Below are 18678 nucleotides of genomic sequence, written 5' to 3'. Positions count from 1 at the left end.
GTCAGCGTTTCGGAGTTTTTTCAAGAGGTTTGTTTACTATTTATATAAGAGGTTGATTTACTATTTATATAAGACTTAATTAAGTGTGTTCTGTATTTGCGCCGTTTGAGGGTGCTTTTTAACTAAATCTAAAAAATTTAATCTATAAACTGGACCCCAAGACGCTTGAGTACCTATCGATTTAACATCGGCGATAAAGGCATTTTGATGACACAAATTCGTAAACCGTCTATTATACGAGTACTTGTGTAGATAAACCACTACACAGCGGTTAACTTCTCTTTATTTTATAATTTCCTATCTTAATTAATAACTAGATGATTTATATTTGGTACATTGACTTGACTAGACTAACGTATTACCTCACTAGGTATTTACAACCAGTTATAACTATATCAGCTATAAATTAAATTAATTCTTTGAAATGGGTATTTTCCAATCTTCTTTGATGAGGTCTGCGGCTTTTTCTGCGATCATGAGGACTGCGGCGTGCGTATGCGCAGCGGGTATTCGCGGCATGATGGACGCGTCGGCGACGCGCAGTCCTCGTATGCCGTGGACCTGTAGCCTGGGTGACACCACGCCTGTAGGGTCGCCCTCTGGAGCCATCTTGCATGTTCCTACCTGTGGGAATAAATAGCATTATCTAAGTACATTGTATATCAGCGTTTCTATTTCAAGCCACTACGACAGCAATAATTTGAAGATTTGCATAAAGAGGTGGTTATCTATGTGACCTGTTTCTAAAGCTGCAGAGACTGAGAGCATGATTTGGGCTTTTGGTAGTCATGTGATGATAATGCCTATTATACTAAAGTATTCGAGCGAAAACATTTTGTTTAAGTATAGTAATTTCTTTGAGTATAAAGTATGCCTTTCTTACTCATAGGAAGTCAGTAATCTTCATATGTACCTATTACCGGAAGAAAGTCCAACCTAGGTACTCACTTGATGGTCCAGTGTGATAGAAGTCTGCATAATAGCGCACTCCCAGTATTCGTCCGAGTCGAACACAAAAGACTCGCAGCCAGGAAATGGCGTAGTGTGTAATTTGGTACCAAAGCGCTGGAACGCTTTTGTACCAATTACTTTCTCAACCTAGAAATTAAAACAGGAATCTTTAACTATTTATTAAGACGAAGAAGATTTAATATTTTCTGGTTATATGTAGGTATTAGATTTAGAACATAGTTCGCTACTAACCATTCGAACACCTGCAACCATAGTTCGCAAATCGTTAAGATCAGCGAAATAGTTTAAATGGATTTTAGGATGGTCGGCAAAGTTCGGGCTTCGGAGCATCAGTCGGCCGACGCTGTTCGGTCTAATTAACACAGGGTTTATAGAAAAAGTACGCTGCCTCGCGCCGAACGAAAGAGAACTGTACGTCTTCCAGTACCACTCATCCGTCACTCCTGCAATAACAACAAGCTCAAATTATTCATTAAAAAGTTGAACGTATCCTGCTCTCGGAAGACGTTATTTTCCGGATCACTGAAAGTCTTACGTTTCATAATCTCTTTTCATTAAAGTTTTAATGGAACAAACAAAGTCGGTTGAAATTAAGATGTTCTTGTTTGAAAATGTAATACAGGTAACAATTATACACAACAGTGGTTAAAATTACCAAGCAAAGATCGCAATATTCCAACAGCGTCACCAGCTAACGACCCGGCTCCCATGACGAGCTCAATATCAGGTCTGGTAAAGTCTTGGTCGCGAGAGAACTTGGTGTGCACGAAGGCCAGACCAGCTGCTCCACCAGGCAGGGTTAAAGGTCCTTGTCCTGACATGTATGCTGCAGCCACGAAAGGGGACGCGGCAGATAGCTGAAAAGTGCATTAAATATTTAACTACATATTTCTTTACTAATAAAACTAAATAACTAAACTTAGGTACTTAAGATTAGATCATGATTAGGGCAAGATATTATTACAACGAAAACGATGTACCTAATAAAGTGATAATTTTTTTAACCAAAATTTAATTTCACACAAGTGACAAGCATCATACTTATGTCTATTAATAAACACTCAGTTTATTGGTTTACCTATTATATTTTTTTGATTTTATTAAACGATTTAAAAGGGGATTAGGTCATGATCCCGGAAATTCGGCTCGAATCGACTTTTCAATATTCAATTAGGTACAATTTAAAAACGTTCTTTAAATATTATATGCATCATTATTTGCATAATGTTTTAATTTATTGCTGACGGTTTCTCGTTACCTACCCAAGATAATTTATCGACCTCCTTAATTAATTAATGTGCATTTTGTTATCTGAAACCGCTTACCGACAGGATGCTCTCGATTAGTCTCGATTATCTTCATACCAGAAATAAATGATAAAGACAATATAGGTATACCACGAGCAAAATGTCATGACTTGAAACCTTAAAATAACTTGTTTTGGTAGTTGCCAGCATTATGTAGGTATTTGATATGATTTCGAGGCAGGTGATCTGAGAGGCATTGTGTGAAGACACTTCCAGATGCATACTAGATGTACATATTTCAGTTAATGCGACTATACGATATGAACTGGCTAGAGTAGTAATTCTCAGAGTGAATCATTTACCTAACCTTTTATCATTTCAACAAGGGAGAGGTTTTATAGCTACTGAGTCTCAGTATACTTATTCTGCGGATGCGATACTCGATAGCAGCTAGTTAAGTGCCCTTCATCATAGGTCAAGAATAAGAGTACGTTTAGAAAGGAGACTGGTTCAAACTCCTCAGATTTTATTTTATACTTTTTGCTTTTTTTTTTTCTACAGGTACTTACGTCGTTCATGGTCATTCCAGTTTGGTTAACGATGAAAGCGTTTCCAGAAAAAGTGACATGGTCTTGGAGATTGTATCCAACGGGCAGGTCGGCAATTGTGTTAATCCCGAATTCTTGTAAGTGATCCTTCGGTCCCACTCCTGACACCATCAGCAGTTGAGCAGAGCCGATCGATCCTGCAGACGATACTATTTCACGACGAGCGCGAACCTGAATACTGTGAAATATCACAGTAGAATAATATCAAATTATGATTATTTTTTTAGAGAAAGTACCTCTATGTAAATAAATGTCCCTACCTTTTGTTCCTCTTCGTAAATTCTACACCGTAAGCTGTTTTGGTGTGTGGATCTATTAAGATCTTGGAAGCGGTGGAGAACTTTGTGACTTTTAAGTTGGGCCTAAAACGTATTGGTTCCAGAAAAGCTTTCGAGGAACTGCATCTTCTACCCTTCCTCATTGTCGCCTGTGGTTTGGAGAAACCAATTAACTTTTCTCCATTTGGGTCTCTCCACTTATATCCAAGTTCTTCACCAGCCTGCCTAAACGGTTTCTCCAGTGGAGAATGGTATGGAGAGTATTGGATGTCTAAATAACCCCCAACACCATGAAATGAAGAATTTTGTAGTTCTTTAATGCCTATGTTTTCAGATTTCTTAAAATAAGGTAATATTTGGTCGTAGCTCCATCCCTCATTACCCATTCTAGCCCAGTCATTGTAATCTTCCGGATGACCTCGTTGATAGATTAAAAAGTTGAGTACACTGCTTCCGCCGAGCACTCTGCCGCGGGGTAAAAAGCACACTTTTCCTCTTAAATCTCTGCATGCTCTAGGCTCTGGCATTGAAATGTAGCCCCAGTTCATAGGTGTTAAGGAAAGAAATGAAGCAAATATTGGAATGTCGGAAAAGAAATTTTCGTTTCCTCCGGATTCTATGAGTAAGACGTTCCATTGTGGTACTTCAGTCAATCGATTAGCAATCACGGCACCGGCTGAACCGGCACCTATAACTATGAAATCGAATTCTTCTTGGTTTTCAGGCGTATAGTCAGGAATAAAGCCTTCGCGTGGGTTTCGAGGTAGAGGTCGGAATAGGTCGGTCCAGTAGTCCAAGAATCTCCGACTGTCAAATGTAGCGTTGGCGGCTGTGACGCAAACTAAGTAGAAAAACCATCGCATGGTGCGTTCTTATATTCTTCATTCCTGAAACAAGTTATTTACATAATCAGTATAAAATCTTAAATATCAAATGCATAACAATAAATACGTAGGTAACAGGCAGGCATCTAATAGGTGTCTAAGGAATGAGTAGCTACTTAAGGACGAGCTTCACGGTATTCACGTTTAATTTACCAATCTAAATTCTGTTGACAGTCAGGTTGTACCTAACGACCTACGTTTACATATTTGAAGGCCGGTGATGATCGTTCAATCGATCTAAAAGTTTTTTAGAATACAAATTGCTCTAAAGGGATTTTTGCATCACCTGTATTCAGCAACATTCATTTCAATAGATAAAATATAGGCATCTCGGAATAATATAGGCATATTTTATAAAACTTGAAGTTTGAAGTGAAATGACAGTTCGATGTAAAATATATCAAGAAAGATATCTACAGTGAAAAAGTGTACTCTGCTGCCCTCGACTCTCAAATGAGCGTAAAATTGCTTATAAATTTTGCAAATGTTACAGAAATCGGTTTTATATTGTACAAATTACATCTGCCTTCCGAAATTAGTTTTTTTTTCAGCGTGCCATCGCAGAACATTCTTTTACTGAAATGCAATTACTTTTGCGATCTCAAATTTATCACCATTTATCAGGTTGTAATAGAAGTCTTCCCTTTAAAAAAATATATTAAATACGGTGACTTCGTGTGATGAGATCTGACGAGGACTTCTGTTTTGGCAAAAGTTCTTGGTTTTTGTTTATTTACTTCTACATTGATCTTGAACAAAAACCTTGAAAGATTATGCAGATACCGGTCAAGTAAAGTGATAAATCATTTTTTTGAAAATGTACAAAGTAGCCTTGGTATATTGATTATGTCTGCATTAATGATATGTAAAATTAAACTATATGACCTAAATTGCAAATGAGGATGGTTGACCGTCACCTAATACGGGAAGGATTAAGTCATTGTCAGTCACGCTAGCACGGCATAATGGCTGACATCCGAATGTGCCCATTCAATCACTGAATTTGTTTGTGAGAAAATGGATTAAAATCCGTGTGAAATTCATTCACGATTCATTACAATTCTGTTATTGTGTGTCGCACGTAGACCGACATTATCATTTTATGGTATAGTGGTTCTTGATTTAAATGTTTATTTGGTGATGCTATTTTTGAAAACACGATTAAATAAATATTTCGTAATGCATGGAGGTCATCGCTTTTGTTGTCACATACTGATTCTGACAAATAGGATAACAGCTTTGAAAGCAAACAGTAGTGCAGACTATTTCCATTACAAAATTTAAACTTATCGTCGTCATGTAAACTGCTATGAGCGAGAATTGTAAAATAGAAATATTTATTAACGTTTTGTCAGTCAATGCACTTCTTCATAAGTTGAACGTCTTAAGCTTTCTGTTTTTAATTAGCTGTAGGTAGGTGTGCAAAATTTTAAATTTCATTTTAAAATATACTCATATATTAATTAGTGCCTAAGATACCTGTACCTCATGCATGCTATGCAAAGCATCATAGAGTATGCACTTATGCAGGAAACATTCTTTAATAGACAATATTTCGTCTCAATATAGGGTAAATACGCCAAATGTCGGCCCCCTTAGCGATTTTCTGATTGCGGTTCGCTATAGCACCGTCAGTTTCCAACGAAAGATAGTTTCTGATGCGGTTTTGGATAGTTTGATTAATCTATGTCATGTTTATAGGCATAAGATTGATATTTCTACGAAAAGAAAAAAGTAATAAGGCTTAGATGCGTCGAGAACAGAAAAACCCTAAAGTCGGCCATTCACGGCCCAAGGTCGGTCGCGTTTTTTCCAAATGTCGGCCGGGTATAGGCTGTTTTAAATTAAGGCAGTGACAAATATTATTAACATGATTTATTTTAGCAGAATTATAATATAATACTAAGTATACATTTGTAATTGTATTTGTTTAATTTATAGTAAAATATTTTTTTGTTTCCCCTAAACAAAAAAAGTCGTATTCACGACCAACCATTTATATTTTTTAAGCTAATAAGAACGGTTTAATAGATATCAAGTCCCAAACTATAAAGCTACCATTAACATGCCTACAAAACTGTCAACTCCTACATTTAAACTTAACTCCTATACGATATAATGAATTATAATAAATAAATTATTTCATTTTGAGAAAATGAAAAAATATAAAAGTATTTTTTCATCAGCCTGTATAGTGGCGCTTGAGTTCGAGGCTGGTCGACATTACGATTATTTACGATTCTAATGTCGGCCCCTATTTCTTGTACCTTATTTCTCGAGATTCAACTAATATCACCCCGGCCGTTATATGGCTATTAAACGTAAAATAGATCTATTTGCCTATAAGCTTTGCAAATTCTCTTGTTAAGCCAACGGAATTAGTACAATAGGAATTTATAAAATAGACTGCATTTGCTTTAAGTCGGCCACGGCCGAGACTCCGGTTTTAAGTCAAAACTGTTGTCCTAATGGCGGCCTCCTATTTTTCCTTGAAAAATATACGCAAAACGCTGAAAAAACTATCTTAAAATATAGTAAAAATAACCCATTAGTGATAATCAAGCTTAACAAAAATAAATAAATGTTTTATCGTTCTAATATCGATCCCCAAAATGTGAGTATTCACTTCGAGTAAGCTACTTTACGTGCGAATTTGATGTTTCAACGGCGCAATCGCTACTGACGCTCAGTATGAGAAGAGTAAGTGACAGAATCGGATAGTAACGATTTGTACGTATAGAGTATAAACCAAGGTTGCAATTCGAGGACCAAAACTAACACTTAATTACCTTTTGAATGAATGCAAGCTGAAAATGTACAGACGGCCGAAGTTTGGGGGGAGGCCGACATTTGGCGTATTTACCCTAACTTGTGAAGAGGTTAGTTTACATCAGCCATCATTAGAGGAGTCAAGGCATCGCAGGTGCGACCCACACAACGCGTCACGTAGACACATTTACGTGCAAAGAATCAGTAGCAATCCCTGTAAAAACGTTTATACATAGGTTCAATTTATTGCGAACATGGTCTGAGCAGTAAGGCCCTCTAGCCCATAGAACCTAAATAATCTTTTCTCATTGACTTCGAAGATATTACGCACTTTTGTCCACCTTAAAGCTTTTATTCATCTGAAATATTTTGTCTCGTATTTTTTTCCCATCTTTAATAATTGTTCTTTATATAGAAAGACTATGGCTACGGCTAGGCTATGTAAAAATGGTGTAAAATAATATCCACGCAGGCACTTATTTGGAAAAAAAACATCAGTCAAACAGTACAAACAATACGGGCCCGTCTGCTAAATTAGATTTGTCACCAAATTAATCCGCACGTGTAAGTACACGGGTTGAAAACGAACTTAAATTGAATTAAGGACTTAAAATGACTTAAGATATATGATCATTAATATTCATATGTCTTCCCACACTTAGGAGTTTTGTTCACAAGTCTTGAACTGTTAGCAAGGAGGTGTTAATGGTGAGTGCACACAAGCGACATAGTTAGCCGTGTGTTGCACTTAAGTACAGATTTTCCGTGCAGTGAGCACTAGAACTATACCTTGTGTGTTCCTTGCCTGTGTACCTACGCAAATACGCTGCTTAGGTACTGTGACCTAAATTCAAAATCTGTTGCGAAATGTGTTTTATTTTTCTTGTAAGAAAATATATTTAAAAAATAATTTAAATAAGTCCTGTATTTTAATAATGCTGTGTCATTTTAATGGAGTGCAAACTTTAATGTGGATGAAAATTGAAAAAAAAATATATGAGTTGCTCGATACCATGTTTGTTTTCTTTCATTAAAAAAATAAAATGCCTGTACCTTCTGTACGAAATTGTTAGTCTAATAAAACTTAAAGACAATCATTATCCCTTATTTTCCTTTGCTAAGTGATAAATGAATATTATATCAAAGTATGTACTTCGTTTTTCGCGAACAATTTGTCTAAAAACCAATGTACTATTCTTTACATATCTATTTTAAGTATTCAGTCGTTGGCCATTAACCACAGACTACAAAAAAGCTAAAGGAAGTCCAGTATCTATAAATAGGTGAATGGAATCAGATTATAATTTAAATCAGTTTTATTGTAAAACACTCACGTAGATAATGACGTGGTCACATAGGACTTAATGCTTAAAGTCCTTGATAGGTAGTCGCTTGAGTGACGAAACTACCACTAGGCTGGCCACGATTAAACCTATAATAGATATGTACTACCTAGGTAACCATACATGTAGGTACCTATGTGCTAAACTTTGACTACTATTAATAAAAAAAACAAAACCAAATTAATATTTATTCCTTATTACCTACCTACCTACTGTATCTGGTCCTGTACCTTCCTACTTGACATAATTTTTGATTATACGCAAATAACTAAATTAGGAAATATTATTATATAAACTGTGTAGTACCTACACAAGCATATAAAGTGTGTAGTATATTGCCAGTCATTTGTAGAGGTATATCCATTGAATTTCACTAAGATAGCCATTTGTTTTAGCTGTTTATTGACATTCTGTCGAAAATGACGCAATGTTGGTTGAACAAAAGGACTTCCATTACGACGTTAATTAAATAAACAAATAAATAGGCAGAAATATAATGAGTTTTTTGAATATTCTCAAATCAATTATGTCTCTAGGCCAGTAGTCTCTTCACAATATAATAAACCTATGTATACGTATATATTTATTACATCCATAACTACTTACTTAGGAGTTATCTATAAGTAGGCAAGTACTAATAATGTTATTATTAGGTAAGTACTGAGGAATAGCCATGTTGACTAGTGAACATAAAAGCTTTTTGTCAAAATCCGATGAACTTCAAGACCTCTTTGATTAATCACTGTGAAGTATAGGTACCTACCTATAAACCTTAATTGCATTCGTTGTTTATTATCGTGCTATGATGGTAAATTGTTTGTTATCGTCATTTTACATAGACATTTGAATAATATTTTTTCTGTTCATTTTATGTGCTTTGACTGAATAAAACATGTGAAAATTGATTTTCTTTCTCTTTTTACCAGTTTCTTTCTCTTTTTAGGTACCAGCGAGGGCTTTCAGGAAAAAAAACGCACCTAGCCCAAATTATGTAACGAATACTTAATTTACTAAGTAGCAAATTAAATATGGCAATTTACTAGTTAAATGTCAATACGGTTACTTGACGCGTAGTTAAATAATCTCGATAAGTTTATGTGAAACGACGCAACTGTTTTGAACGATTTCATGTTTTGAACGCGGCATTAAATCTGCACGTCCGTTTAATTAACTAAAGAATTTATATTAAACGTACCTATCTCTATAAACAAGTAACTGCTACAAGTGTTACCACATAATAATTTATGTGACCGAGGCTGTGATCTTTCAGAGTACCTCCAGTACTCGTTATGGGTGCTCATGACTTCGGGCGATACTATCGGCTCGGTTTCAATATGGAATCATGCTTAACTTGGGCAAGACAAGGCAGCATCTGACTTATGTGTGTAATATAAATATTTTCACGAGCTTCCACAAATGGTTGGCGTGAATGTCAACTTTCGCTGCACTCGCAGTAAACTTATCAGTTTGACCAGTTTCAAATTAATATTTAATGGCTGCATTGTGCTGTTAAAAGTAAGAAAACGTAAAGCCTGCACGGTACAGGATGGATAATACATATTTAAGTGACAGCACTACCAGTTTGAGACACGTAACAAATCTTAATTTAAAACTTGAAGAAGCTGGTTTCGAAAACAACTGCACCGAGACGGCGATGCACAACTTTTAAAAGTAAAAAGTTAACTTGCCTGTCTTTTGTGTTGTGAACTTTAAAACAACTACCTACCTAATTGTACATTTTTAATGTCGTGTCTTTTATACCTATGTAGTATAATGGAAATTAGTGAAGTCTAGGATTTTTGACATTAATATCTTGATTGTATGTATTATTTTTCCGACTGCCATTTAATGTATAAAAACTGGTTGATACGGTATTTAAAAGAGAATAGATAAGTATGTAAACAATTTGAAATTGTGTCCTATAAGTAGGTACTCGTCGTAGTTACCTAGATCCTAAAAAAAGATCGAGTTTGTCTTTGCCCTAGTCTAGACTCCAGATTGCTGTTACTGAAATAACAACGATAGCGTAAGTTTTGACCAGCGTAGGCTTCCAGGAATAAATCTTTATTTTTAAACGTTCTTTTCGAAGAAAATCATCGTTTACTTCTTCGATAAACAAAAATAAAGGGGACGTCGTAATCAGGCTCTTCAAGTTGCTGAACATGATTGTCTGACAAGACAGTCAATTGTTTTGCGACGAGTTTCAAAAGTAAATCAAGGGTGCGAAACACGGGGTAGGACGTCATTTCAAAAACTGTTTACTATGTGATTCTTTCTCTCTCTATGTTTTAATAATTAATTAACATATATGATGAGGTCAATCAATCTATTACGTGGGACTGTACTTTGGAGTTACAAAATAGTGTAAGTGAACATTGAACATGTACATATGTTCGCCAAACGGGTTTGTTTGTTGCAATACTGTGGCCGGTAGTTTAGAAACTGGAAGCTATAAAGGCACGGCGGCTTGTAAAGGTCTAGTTAAGGAGAAAACACAACACTGCACTTATTTGTGACGTGTATAAACAAAACAAGCGGGGGCTGACCTTGTTCGGAAACAAATTCGATGTTTAAAGAATGTGCGTAAGCGCGGTTTCAATCGGAATCAGTTACATCAGCCATCATCTCATTAATATTTATGTTGTATCAATTTTAGCTTAATAAAATGCACAAATATTAATATTTAACGCATTAACGAATGGTTTATTTATTTCCTTTTATTAATCCGTCATGGTTAATTTTAAGACGGTAAGCTGGTTGCTCAATCTGGAAACGAGAAAAACAATGTTACAACAGCTTTGTGCGCTCACGGCTTTTGATAATATCTTTGCAGGATTCCAGTTTATATCTACGTAGCTTAATCTAGAGTCTGCTTTTTATTTGACTTGAATTTAGGCTGGCATCGTTAACGAGTAGCTACAAGGGCTCGCGTGGCATCGTGCCAGGAAACTGAATTGTGAAAAACTTCCACACAAGAGTTGGTTTAACCTAGGTACCTAGGTATACATAATTTTATTTTATACGTAATTTTACATATTCGAATCTAGAATAACTTAAGTACGGATGCGAGAGGAATGTGGCCGAGTATGTCTTATTAAATATTACGTAAATATTCGGAATGTTACGGGAAACACGTCACTAAGCGATTAGCTGGCTGTTACTACTTTGTGCAATTTATTAGCACTGATGATTGATTGACGTATGTAGGCATGTACTTGAACATGTTGATTTAGAGATACATATGTAGGTTTTGTAGTTAGAGATGCGTCAATCGTCAAACACATTCGTATTGCAAGTCATCTACTGTCATTGTTAGTAGGTAAGTTTTTTAATAGACTTCAAAGAAAGGAGTTTCTCAGCTAAACTGTAGAGGTAGGATATGTTAACCATTGGAAGCATATATTGTTTAGATTTCTAAGTTTTCCTAAATAAATGTTTCGTATTATTGCTTCCTTAATTAAAGATCCTTCCGCGGATTTTGTTCTGATTAAGACTTGATGGTAATAAAAAGTTTTTACCCAAGTGGTCCCATTGTATCCTCAGCCACAGCTGCATGGAATGGAAATAATGGGTTTCTTCAAGGACTCCGCGATTCGGTCTTAACGCGATGATTGTTACTTGTGTTATCAATGGCGTGATCTACAGTACCTACTGCTAAGTACTAAGTAAGTGATTAATAGTTTATGATAGAGTGGAGAAGGATAAGATACTAAAGGTAGATATAGCTTATTGATGTAAGCTTAGATCGTTGTATGGTTATTGCCAATAAGAATACGGTAAGACTAAAATGGCGTGGCATTAGGCTTGGCATTTGTTCCAAGTATGCATTTTTGCATCTGTACCTACTGTGTAACAATGCTTGGATAATACTCATAATCAAAATTATTACAAGCACCTATTAAACTGTACTACAGTTTGATCACAATAATCAAAAAAATTATATACATAGGTTCACAGGAAGGTGCAGTTTGCCTAATGGCCAACGTGCATCTATCTATCATTATCCATCATATCGTGTTTTAAAAATACTTTGTCATCGGACTCATTGAATTTATGAACGTTGGACGTGTGAAATATTTTAGCCTTGATCAGTTCAAAATAGATTTTTACAAGAGTTCCCATTTATGGTACCATTATGTCATTGTATAATCGTGGCTGTGTAAATTTCCATTAAAAAAGTACCTATGTGTAAAGGAACTTTATTGAGGAGCTAGAATATAGTGTCTTTAGTCAATTGCCCTTTAGAATCAACGACCCGCATTCCTATGTACAGGTAGTTGAAAGGTTTTCGTGTTTAAAACTATTCTTCCATAGATTGCTTAAGAAAACCGATTTGAAAGGTTCGTAGGAACCTGAGATTCTCGTGATTATATCTTAATCTATGTATTTTGCACTTAACGGCAGTCAACACTTAGACAACTAGATATACCAGCGTTTGATTTATAAGTAAAAACTAACACGTTTACGCATTCAATTAGGTGAAGTGAAAAACTCGGCAAACTGGAAATGCGCGGCCAACATTGTAACAATAGTAATTACGCGTATCATGCACCCATTTACTTCAAATTTTAATACTGTTGTTACTAAATCCGATTTAGGCTTTCGTTATTTTTAAGCAATATAATTTCTTAAGGTGTTAAGGTTTGTACAATATTTTTGGGGAACAAATATAATGACCACCATAAAATGCTTTGATACCCTTAGTTTTGCAACCAGAAAAATCTACTGAACACCAGAAAAATAAAGTCTAAAAATGTAATAGTACCAGCTATTTTAGTCACGACTTCACTTTAAATTGTATTCGACCACCAAATTTAGTAAATGATCACCAACTCTTGACGACCAAATTAATGTATTATTTTTGCCTAAATAAGTCACTGTGATTGCCATAAAATGTAGGCTTATTATCAAATAAAGTATTATGATGCCATATTAAGTTATGTGTCCGGCTTGCAATGCATGCGTGAGTGTCAGTATGACGAGTGACAGGGGAAAATGGAAGAAAATGACATATTGCGCCGACCCCAAGTAAAATTGGGAACAGGGCAGGAGAAAGAAGAAGAAGAATGTGTTTCTCAATACACTCCCTCGAAAACACACTCTTATCGCACTGTTTAGAGGCATGCAATAGACAATTTTCCACCCTAGTGCAGGAAAAGGGTCCCCATAATGTAATTACATTTATTGTATCAGGCCGAACTTATTTTTTTGGAGTCAGTTTACTTAAACAGGATAGCAAGATGTAAAAACTTTGATTATCATTTTATATTAAAACGCTGGTATAATTTTGATGATCATTCACTACTTTTGGTGATCATTTACTACTTTTGGGATAACAATGATTTATTTGGACTCATTTTGCTTAAATAGGATAGCAGAATGTAAAAACTTTGGTTATCATTTTACTTTAAAATGGTGGTTTAATTTTGGTGATCATTTACTATTTTTGGCTTGCGCATGATTTATTTTGGAGTAATTTCACTTAAATGGGATAGCAAAGTGTTAAAACTTTGGTTATCATTTTACATTAAAATGCGAGTTTCATTTTGGTGATCATTTACTATTTTTGTCTGCTATTTGTTACTATTTCTGGTGATCAGTTAAACATAAGCCATATTTTTGTGGCGTGAAAACTGCAAGAGGCGTTAGGCGCAACTCTAGTTTATCAAATGTCGCAAGACTACCAATAGTTGGTAGATGCTTAGTGGAAAGTTCGCAATTATACCTTGTTGCAACATATTAGTAGTACTGAGTTAAATGACGAGGATTACCTACGTAAATAATTTAAAATTTTGTACTGAATGAAAACTGAATTCAATGTTTTTATCGATCAGTTAAGTATTCTTAAATGTTTTTAGGACCTATTAGGCTTAACGTACTTTAGTGCCCATTAATTCGTTTATTATAGTCGCCAGAATTCTCGACTATCCCAAGAATTTGGGATAAAGTCCAAGGATAATCAAATTTTTTTCAGGATGATCAGGATATTTGAGTAGAAAAAAACTGTGCCACTGATAACAATAATGATTTTCACATAAAAGTTTAAACGCTAACTCACCACATACAACAATCCAGAGAACAACACTTCATTCATGAAAAGCTGAATGAAAAATCACAGCACTGTCACCGTCCCGCTGACCACATTATCTAAGTTAACTAGCACGTCTGTTAATCGTGTGTAATGGCAGGTTTGCATGATCATAGATGAATGGTATCGGATGGCGCACGCATGCGCGCCTACGACGAATACGACCCAAGTATTAGTCGTGCGCGCCCGCAACGACACGCAATTTAAACTACCGTCCATCGACACGGCCTTGCCACTGGACCAGTAAACGTACCTCTGTATTTTTGTACCCACGATTGATATATTTTGCCATACAAATGCTGCCATTGAAGTCCAAGTTCGAATTGCGACATGGAAAAAAATTCAACCGTGGAATTTTTACCGATTTGTTTTTGTTTCTTACCATGATTAAATGTTGCGATAAGTTTTACACTATTCCAGTCTTTAACAAATCTCGAATGGCCTGAAATGTCATTACATATTTCGAAGTTACGTGATGTAGAACTTGTGTGTAACCACGTTCCAAGTAATATTGGAGTAAGATCAGTGAAACTAATCTCAGAAGCTCTCGTCTAAGCGCCGTTAATTTGACCTCAACGTGTGTCGGTGGTAACATCAGGCGTAGTAGTCCGGGATTATGCTGAATACTCCTTTTGTAATTCGTTTTGAATGACTTTATATATAACTCGGATAAACTATATACATACAGAGTTACGTCAAATATAATTCGATCTATTTTTTTTATCGCTATGTGATTTTTTTTTATTTATTTATTTCTTGTAAATAATAGATAAACGTCTGAACTCCTTTAAGAGCATTGAAGAAACTTACCAGTTCTCTTAGCAACATTTTTATCACGTATTTTCCTCTAATAAAAAACAGACAACAGCAAACTTTTGTGATTTTAAGGACCTGAAGTTTTTTCCCGAAAATACATTAGTCAAATAATAATTACTTCAATTATCACTTTAACAGCTAAACGTTGTTAGAAACTTTTGGTAAAGTTGGACAAAAGTCGGTCAAGTAACCCTGACCAACTTCGAAGTTCGATTTATCATTGATTTTGAAGTTCAGAGGCGCTTCCAGAAAATAAATCTTGTGCACAACTTGCTAATCGTAGTTTAAATAATTTCGAAAGTCGTTAACTACAGCCTTTGCTTTGTAGTAATAAACAGGTGTCGCTAGGCTTTGTTTTTAAGTTAATTTCGACTTCTCTCTGATTTGGTAAAGGGATGGCCTGTAGTGAAAATCCACATGTGGATTTATTTTATGCATGTAAATCAAACTTAGAAAATCACTGCGGAAAACTTTGAAAGCTTTTGGTATCTAATTCGACATAAAATTGTCTAGCCTCCAGATTAGCTATTAACAAAAACATAACTAACATTTTTTACATCATTTTTTGACATACCTACTTACTGTTGCAGCCTTTGTATCGTCCCACTGCTGGGCACAGGCTTCCTCTCACGCGGAGAAGGATATATGAATACCTGCTCAATATAAAAATAATAATAAAAAAAACTGTATTTAAAATAAATGTATCGATATATATAATAGTTCATAAGAATTCTTAAAGATCAACGGATCGTCCCCGTCGCTAGGCGTGCGAATTGTGAATGTTCACAAGGTCAAGTGCAACTAACTGGTGTGTCCATGTTCGCGAGCGGACTTTGCTCTATCGATTGCATATTTCTCAAAAAGGTCGAGGTACTTTTTTACGCGTTTTGAGAATCGTTTAACAATGACGAGAACCATTGTTGATATTGATCCGATCCTTTTGTTTTATAGCTGCTTTATATTTTGTAAAGAAACTGTTCAAATAATTCCTTTAAAAATTGTAGCATTTAGCCGAGGTTAGAGTATGGCTCTTTTTTTTTTTTAACGACGTCAAAAATCATCAAATGACCCCTCCCGCTGTGGGTTAGCAGCGGTGAGGGAGTGTCAGATTCTTACTGACTAAAAACCGTTGTGTTCCGCCATAGACCTTTTATGTACCAGGGCCGCGGTATCTCTTTCGAACAACCCGCAGCCCCGGCAGTCCTTAGCCCTGCTGGGCGCCGCTGGGGTTGCTGACATCTCTTTGAGGAGCGCGTGGAACAACGCGCGCCGTCGACACGGGTCTGTCGTCTAAGCAGACAGAGGGACGATGAGCCACCCGAACTCACCGCCCACAGACCCACGCCTACGGTGGCCGGGAGTCATCTCGCGACGAGGCGACGGCATCCCATTCCTTCTCACCCCGGACCAAGGCCTGCCGGACGCGAGAGGTCGCCGCCGCCTAAAGCCTCGACGAGGACCCGGCGGTGCCCTTCCCACGCAGGGCGGTTAGAGTATGGCTCGAGAATGTATGGCAGGAGGAATGCCACAATAAAAATTAACTTGAAAAGAACATTGGTCATCAACATAAAACATTTCATTAAAATTATTACGATTGCACATTTTCTGATATAATTTATACGCTGACCGCAAAATAAACAATAACAAACCATCTGCGTGATACGGAAATAATTAAATTCTGTGAATTTATACAGCCTGTTACTTCATGTGAGTGGATGTAATTGTATTTAATAAATGTAATGTTTTTTTTTAATATCGTCATGTTACTATATTTTAAGTCCTTTGAAGAAACTTGTCATCCTAGCCTTGTGGATGTAAGCAGTAGCATATTAATCAGCAATGTATGAAATTTTCCTAAAATTAAATTTTCTTTAAAACCACATATGCAAGTAAGTGAAGAGATCGTAACTCTCGTTCACTGTTGCACATACCGACTTCAATTACGCATTCAAAAACGCAACGCGTTTAAAAATAACTGATAAGCAAAAACAGAAACATAAACACTTTACACTAGTAACCCTTTGATTGCTTACTTATTGCACAGTTTATACCAGTTAAATGTAATGTCCCTACCCTAGGCGGGTCAGCCATTGCGGTCTCAACTTCCTCTACCGATTTAAGTGATGCGGGGCCATCCGTCTGCGTGTAACGGGTCGTCGCCGCGAATATATCGCGTCACTTACGTTCCGTCTTGTCATGTTGTCACCCTATCGTAAGCTGAGATGATTGGCGCGCTTTTGCCATTTTTGCTTGTTAGAATTCGGAGTTCAGAGTTAGTAAAATGGATTTGTTTTGTAAGCGTATCGTGTGTATGTATTTTCTACTGTATTATTGCTAGCATATGTATCTTTATATTTAAAGCTAGTTTTTCTCAAAATATAACTGGTTTTTGCGTTAAAAAGTAATTTTAATTTAAGTAGGTATTGACAGCATTATTGTAGTTTACTGCATTAACCATTCGTACATATTATTTATTAGTTTGTAAATTACGTATTCTTATATTTATATGTTGATTCACTCTTTGTGTATTTTCAAGATAGGTACTTTCAAGCTTTCAAGGTAAACTATAGGTAATTCCCTTGGTTGACCAGACCTACACAGACAGAGCTCGTTCCTAAAAAGAAAAAAAACAAATCCAGTAGGGAAACCTGTTGAAAACGCAAACCAATCTCTTTAAACATACCTATTTTAGTACTGAACAAATGAGGTAACTAACGAGCCTCTTAAAATATCGGCAGGAGCATATTAAAAGCGGATTAGCACCGATCGCATGGTGTTGACCTATTTGAACTGAAATAACCGGCATACCGCATATTATGTATGTAATATTTACTCGTGTAAATATGTTCTGTTCTACGAATAGGGTGCTAAACAATATGGCACAAACAAAAATAGTGCATAGTCATGTTGATGACTGACAATTATAATAAACACACTAAATAGTGGTTTCTTACAGACCTTCGGATGCATTAGAATCTTTATATAAATTGAAAACTGGATTGATCAAGGCAATTTTATCAAGCCTATCATATTTATGAGTAATTTATGGATAGAAATCATGGTCAGAGTTATGCACTACACGCATAATTAGACAAGGTTATCAAAAAAGAGCTTTTAACTGTTTTGCTGATGAAAAAGTTGATTCTATATAGCCTCCCAAGAAACAAAATTTGATACTATAAAGGTCCTGAGAACGTTTTGGAGCGTGCTAATTAGTGTTCATGTTAGTACTATAATGGTGTTGTAAACATTTACAAAACCCCAATTAGGCCCTAGTATTATCACGGATTTATTCTATAGACACTACATAAAGGCTCTCACGGTGATAAGTCAGCTCTTTAGGTGAAATGTAAAAGTATCAAGAAACGCTCTTTGGTACTGAAATGGTGTTGTCTGCAACGTTTATGTAACTAAAAGTGCACTATAAAAGTAACCAAAACATGTTTATAGTGCTATTTTGCACCGTAAACGATTCCAGTTATCTTTTTTATCACACTGGTGACCATTTTGTTTGTTTTGTGATCGTGAATCGTGAGTGTTCTTCAACAAAACAAAATATATCGGTAAGTTATGCTTTATGCCGTTTGCCATTGTTGCTTAACATAACATACTATAAAACATGCATGGACCGATATGGTCTTACTCTCCCATAACTTGCTCTTGCGAAAATTAT

The 18678-nt window shown here is 35.9% G+C and overlaps 1 protein-coding gene across 1 annotated transcript; it reads right to left on the bottom strand.

Moving 5' to 3' along the window:
- Positions 1 to 267: 267 nt before the first annotated feature.
- LOC124643918 (glucose dehydrogenase [FAD, quinone]-like) lies at positions 268 to 14357 on the bottom strand. The gene is made up of 7 exons (XM_047183046.1): positions 14160 to 14357; positions 3088 to 3992; positions 2789 to 3005; positions 1628 to 1829; positions 1204 to 1415; positions 949 to 1098; positions 268 to 624 (listed from the first exon to the last, which is right to left on the bottom strand). Exons 2-7 carry the CDS (start codon positions 3966 to 3968, stop codon positions 412 to 414), a joined length of 1875 nt encoding a protein of 624 aa, XP_047039002.1. The 5' UTR covers positions 3969 to 3992; positions 14160 to 14357; the 3' UTR covers positions 268 to 411.
- Between the last annotated feature and the right edge of the window lie 4321 nt (positions 14358 to 18678).

The sequence above is a fragment of the Helicoverpa zea genome, chromosome 2 (assembly GCF_022581195.2).
Source record: "Helicoverpa zea isolate HzStark_Cry1AcR chromosome 2, ilHelZeax1.1, whole genome shotgun sequence".
Lineage (NCBI taxonomy): Eukaryota > Metazoa > Arthropoda > Insecta > Lepidoptera > Noctuidae > Helicoverpa > Helicoverpa zea.
The sequence above is the reverse complement of the archived record's forward strand: the minus strand, read 5'-3'. Positions and strand labels throughout refer to the sequence as shown.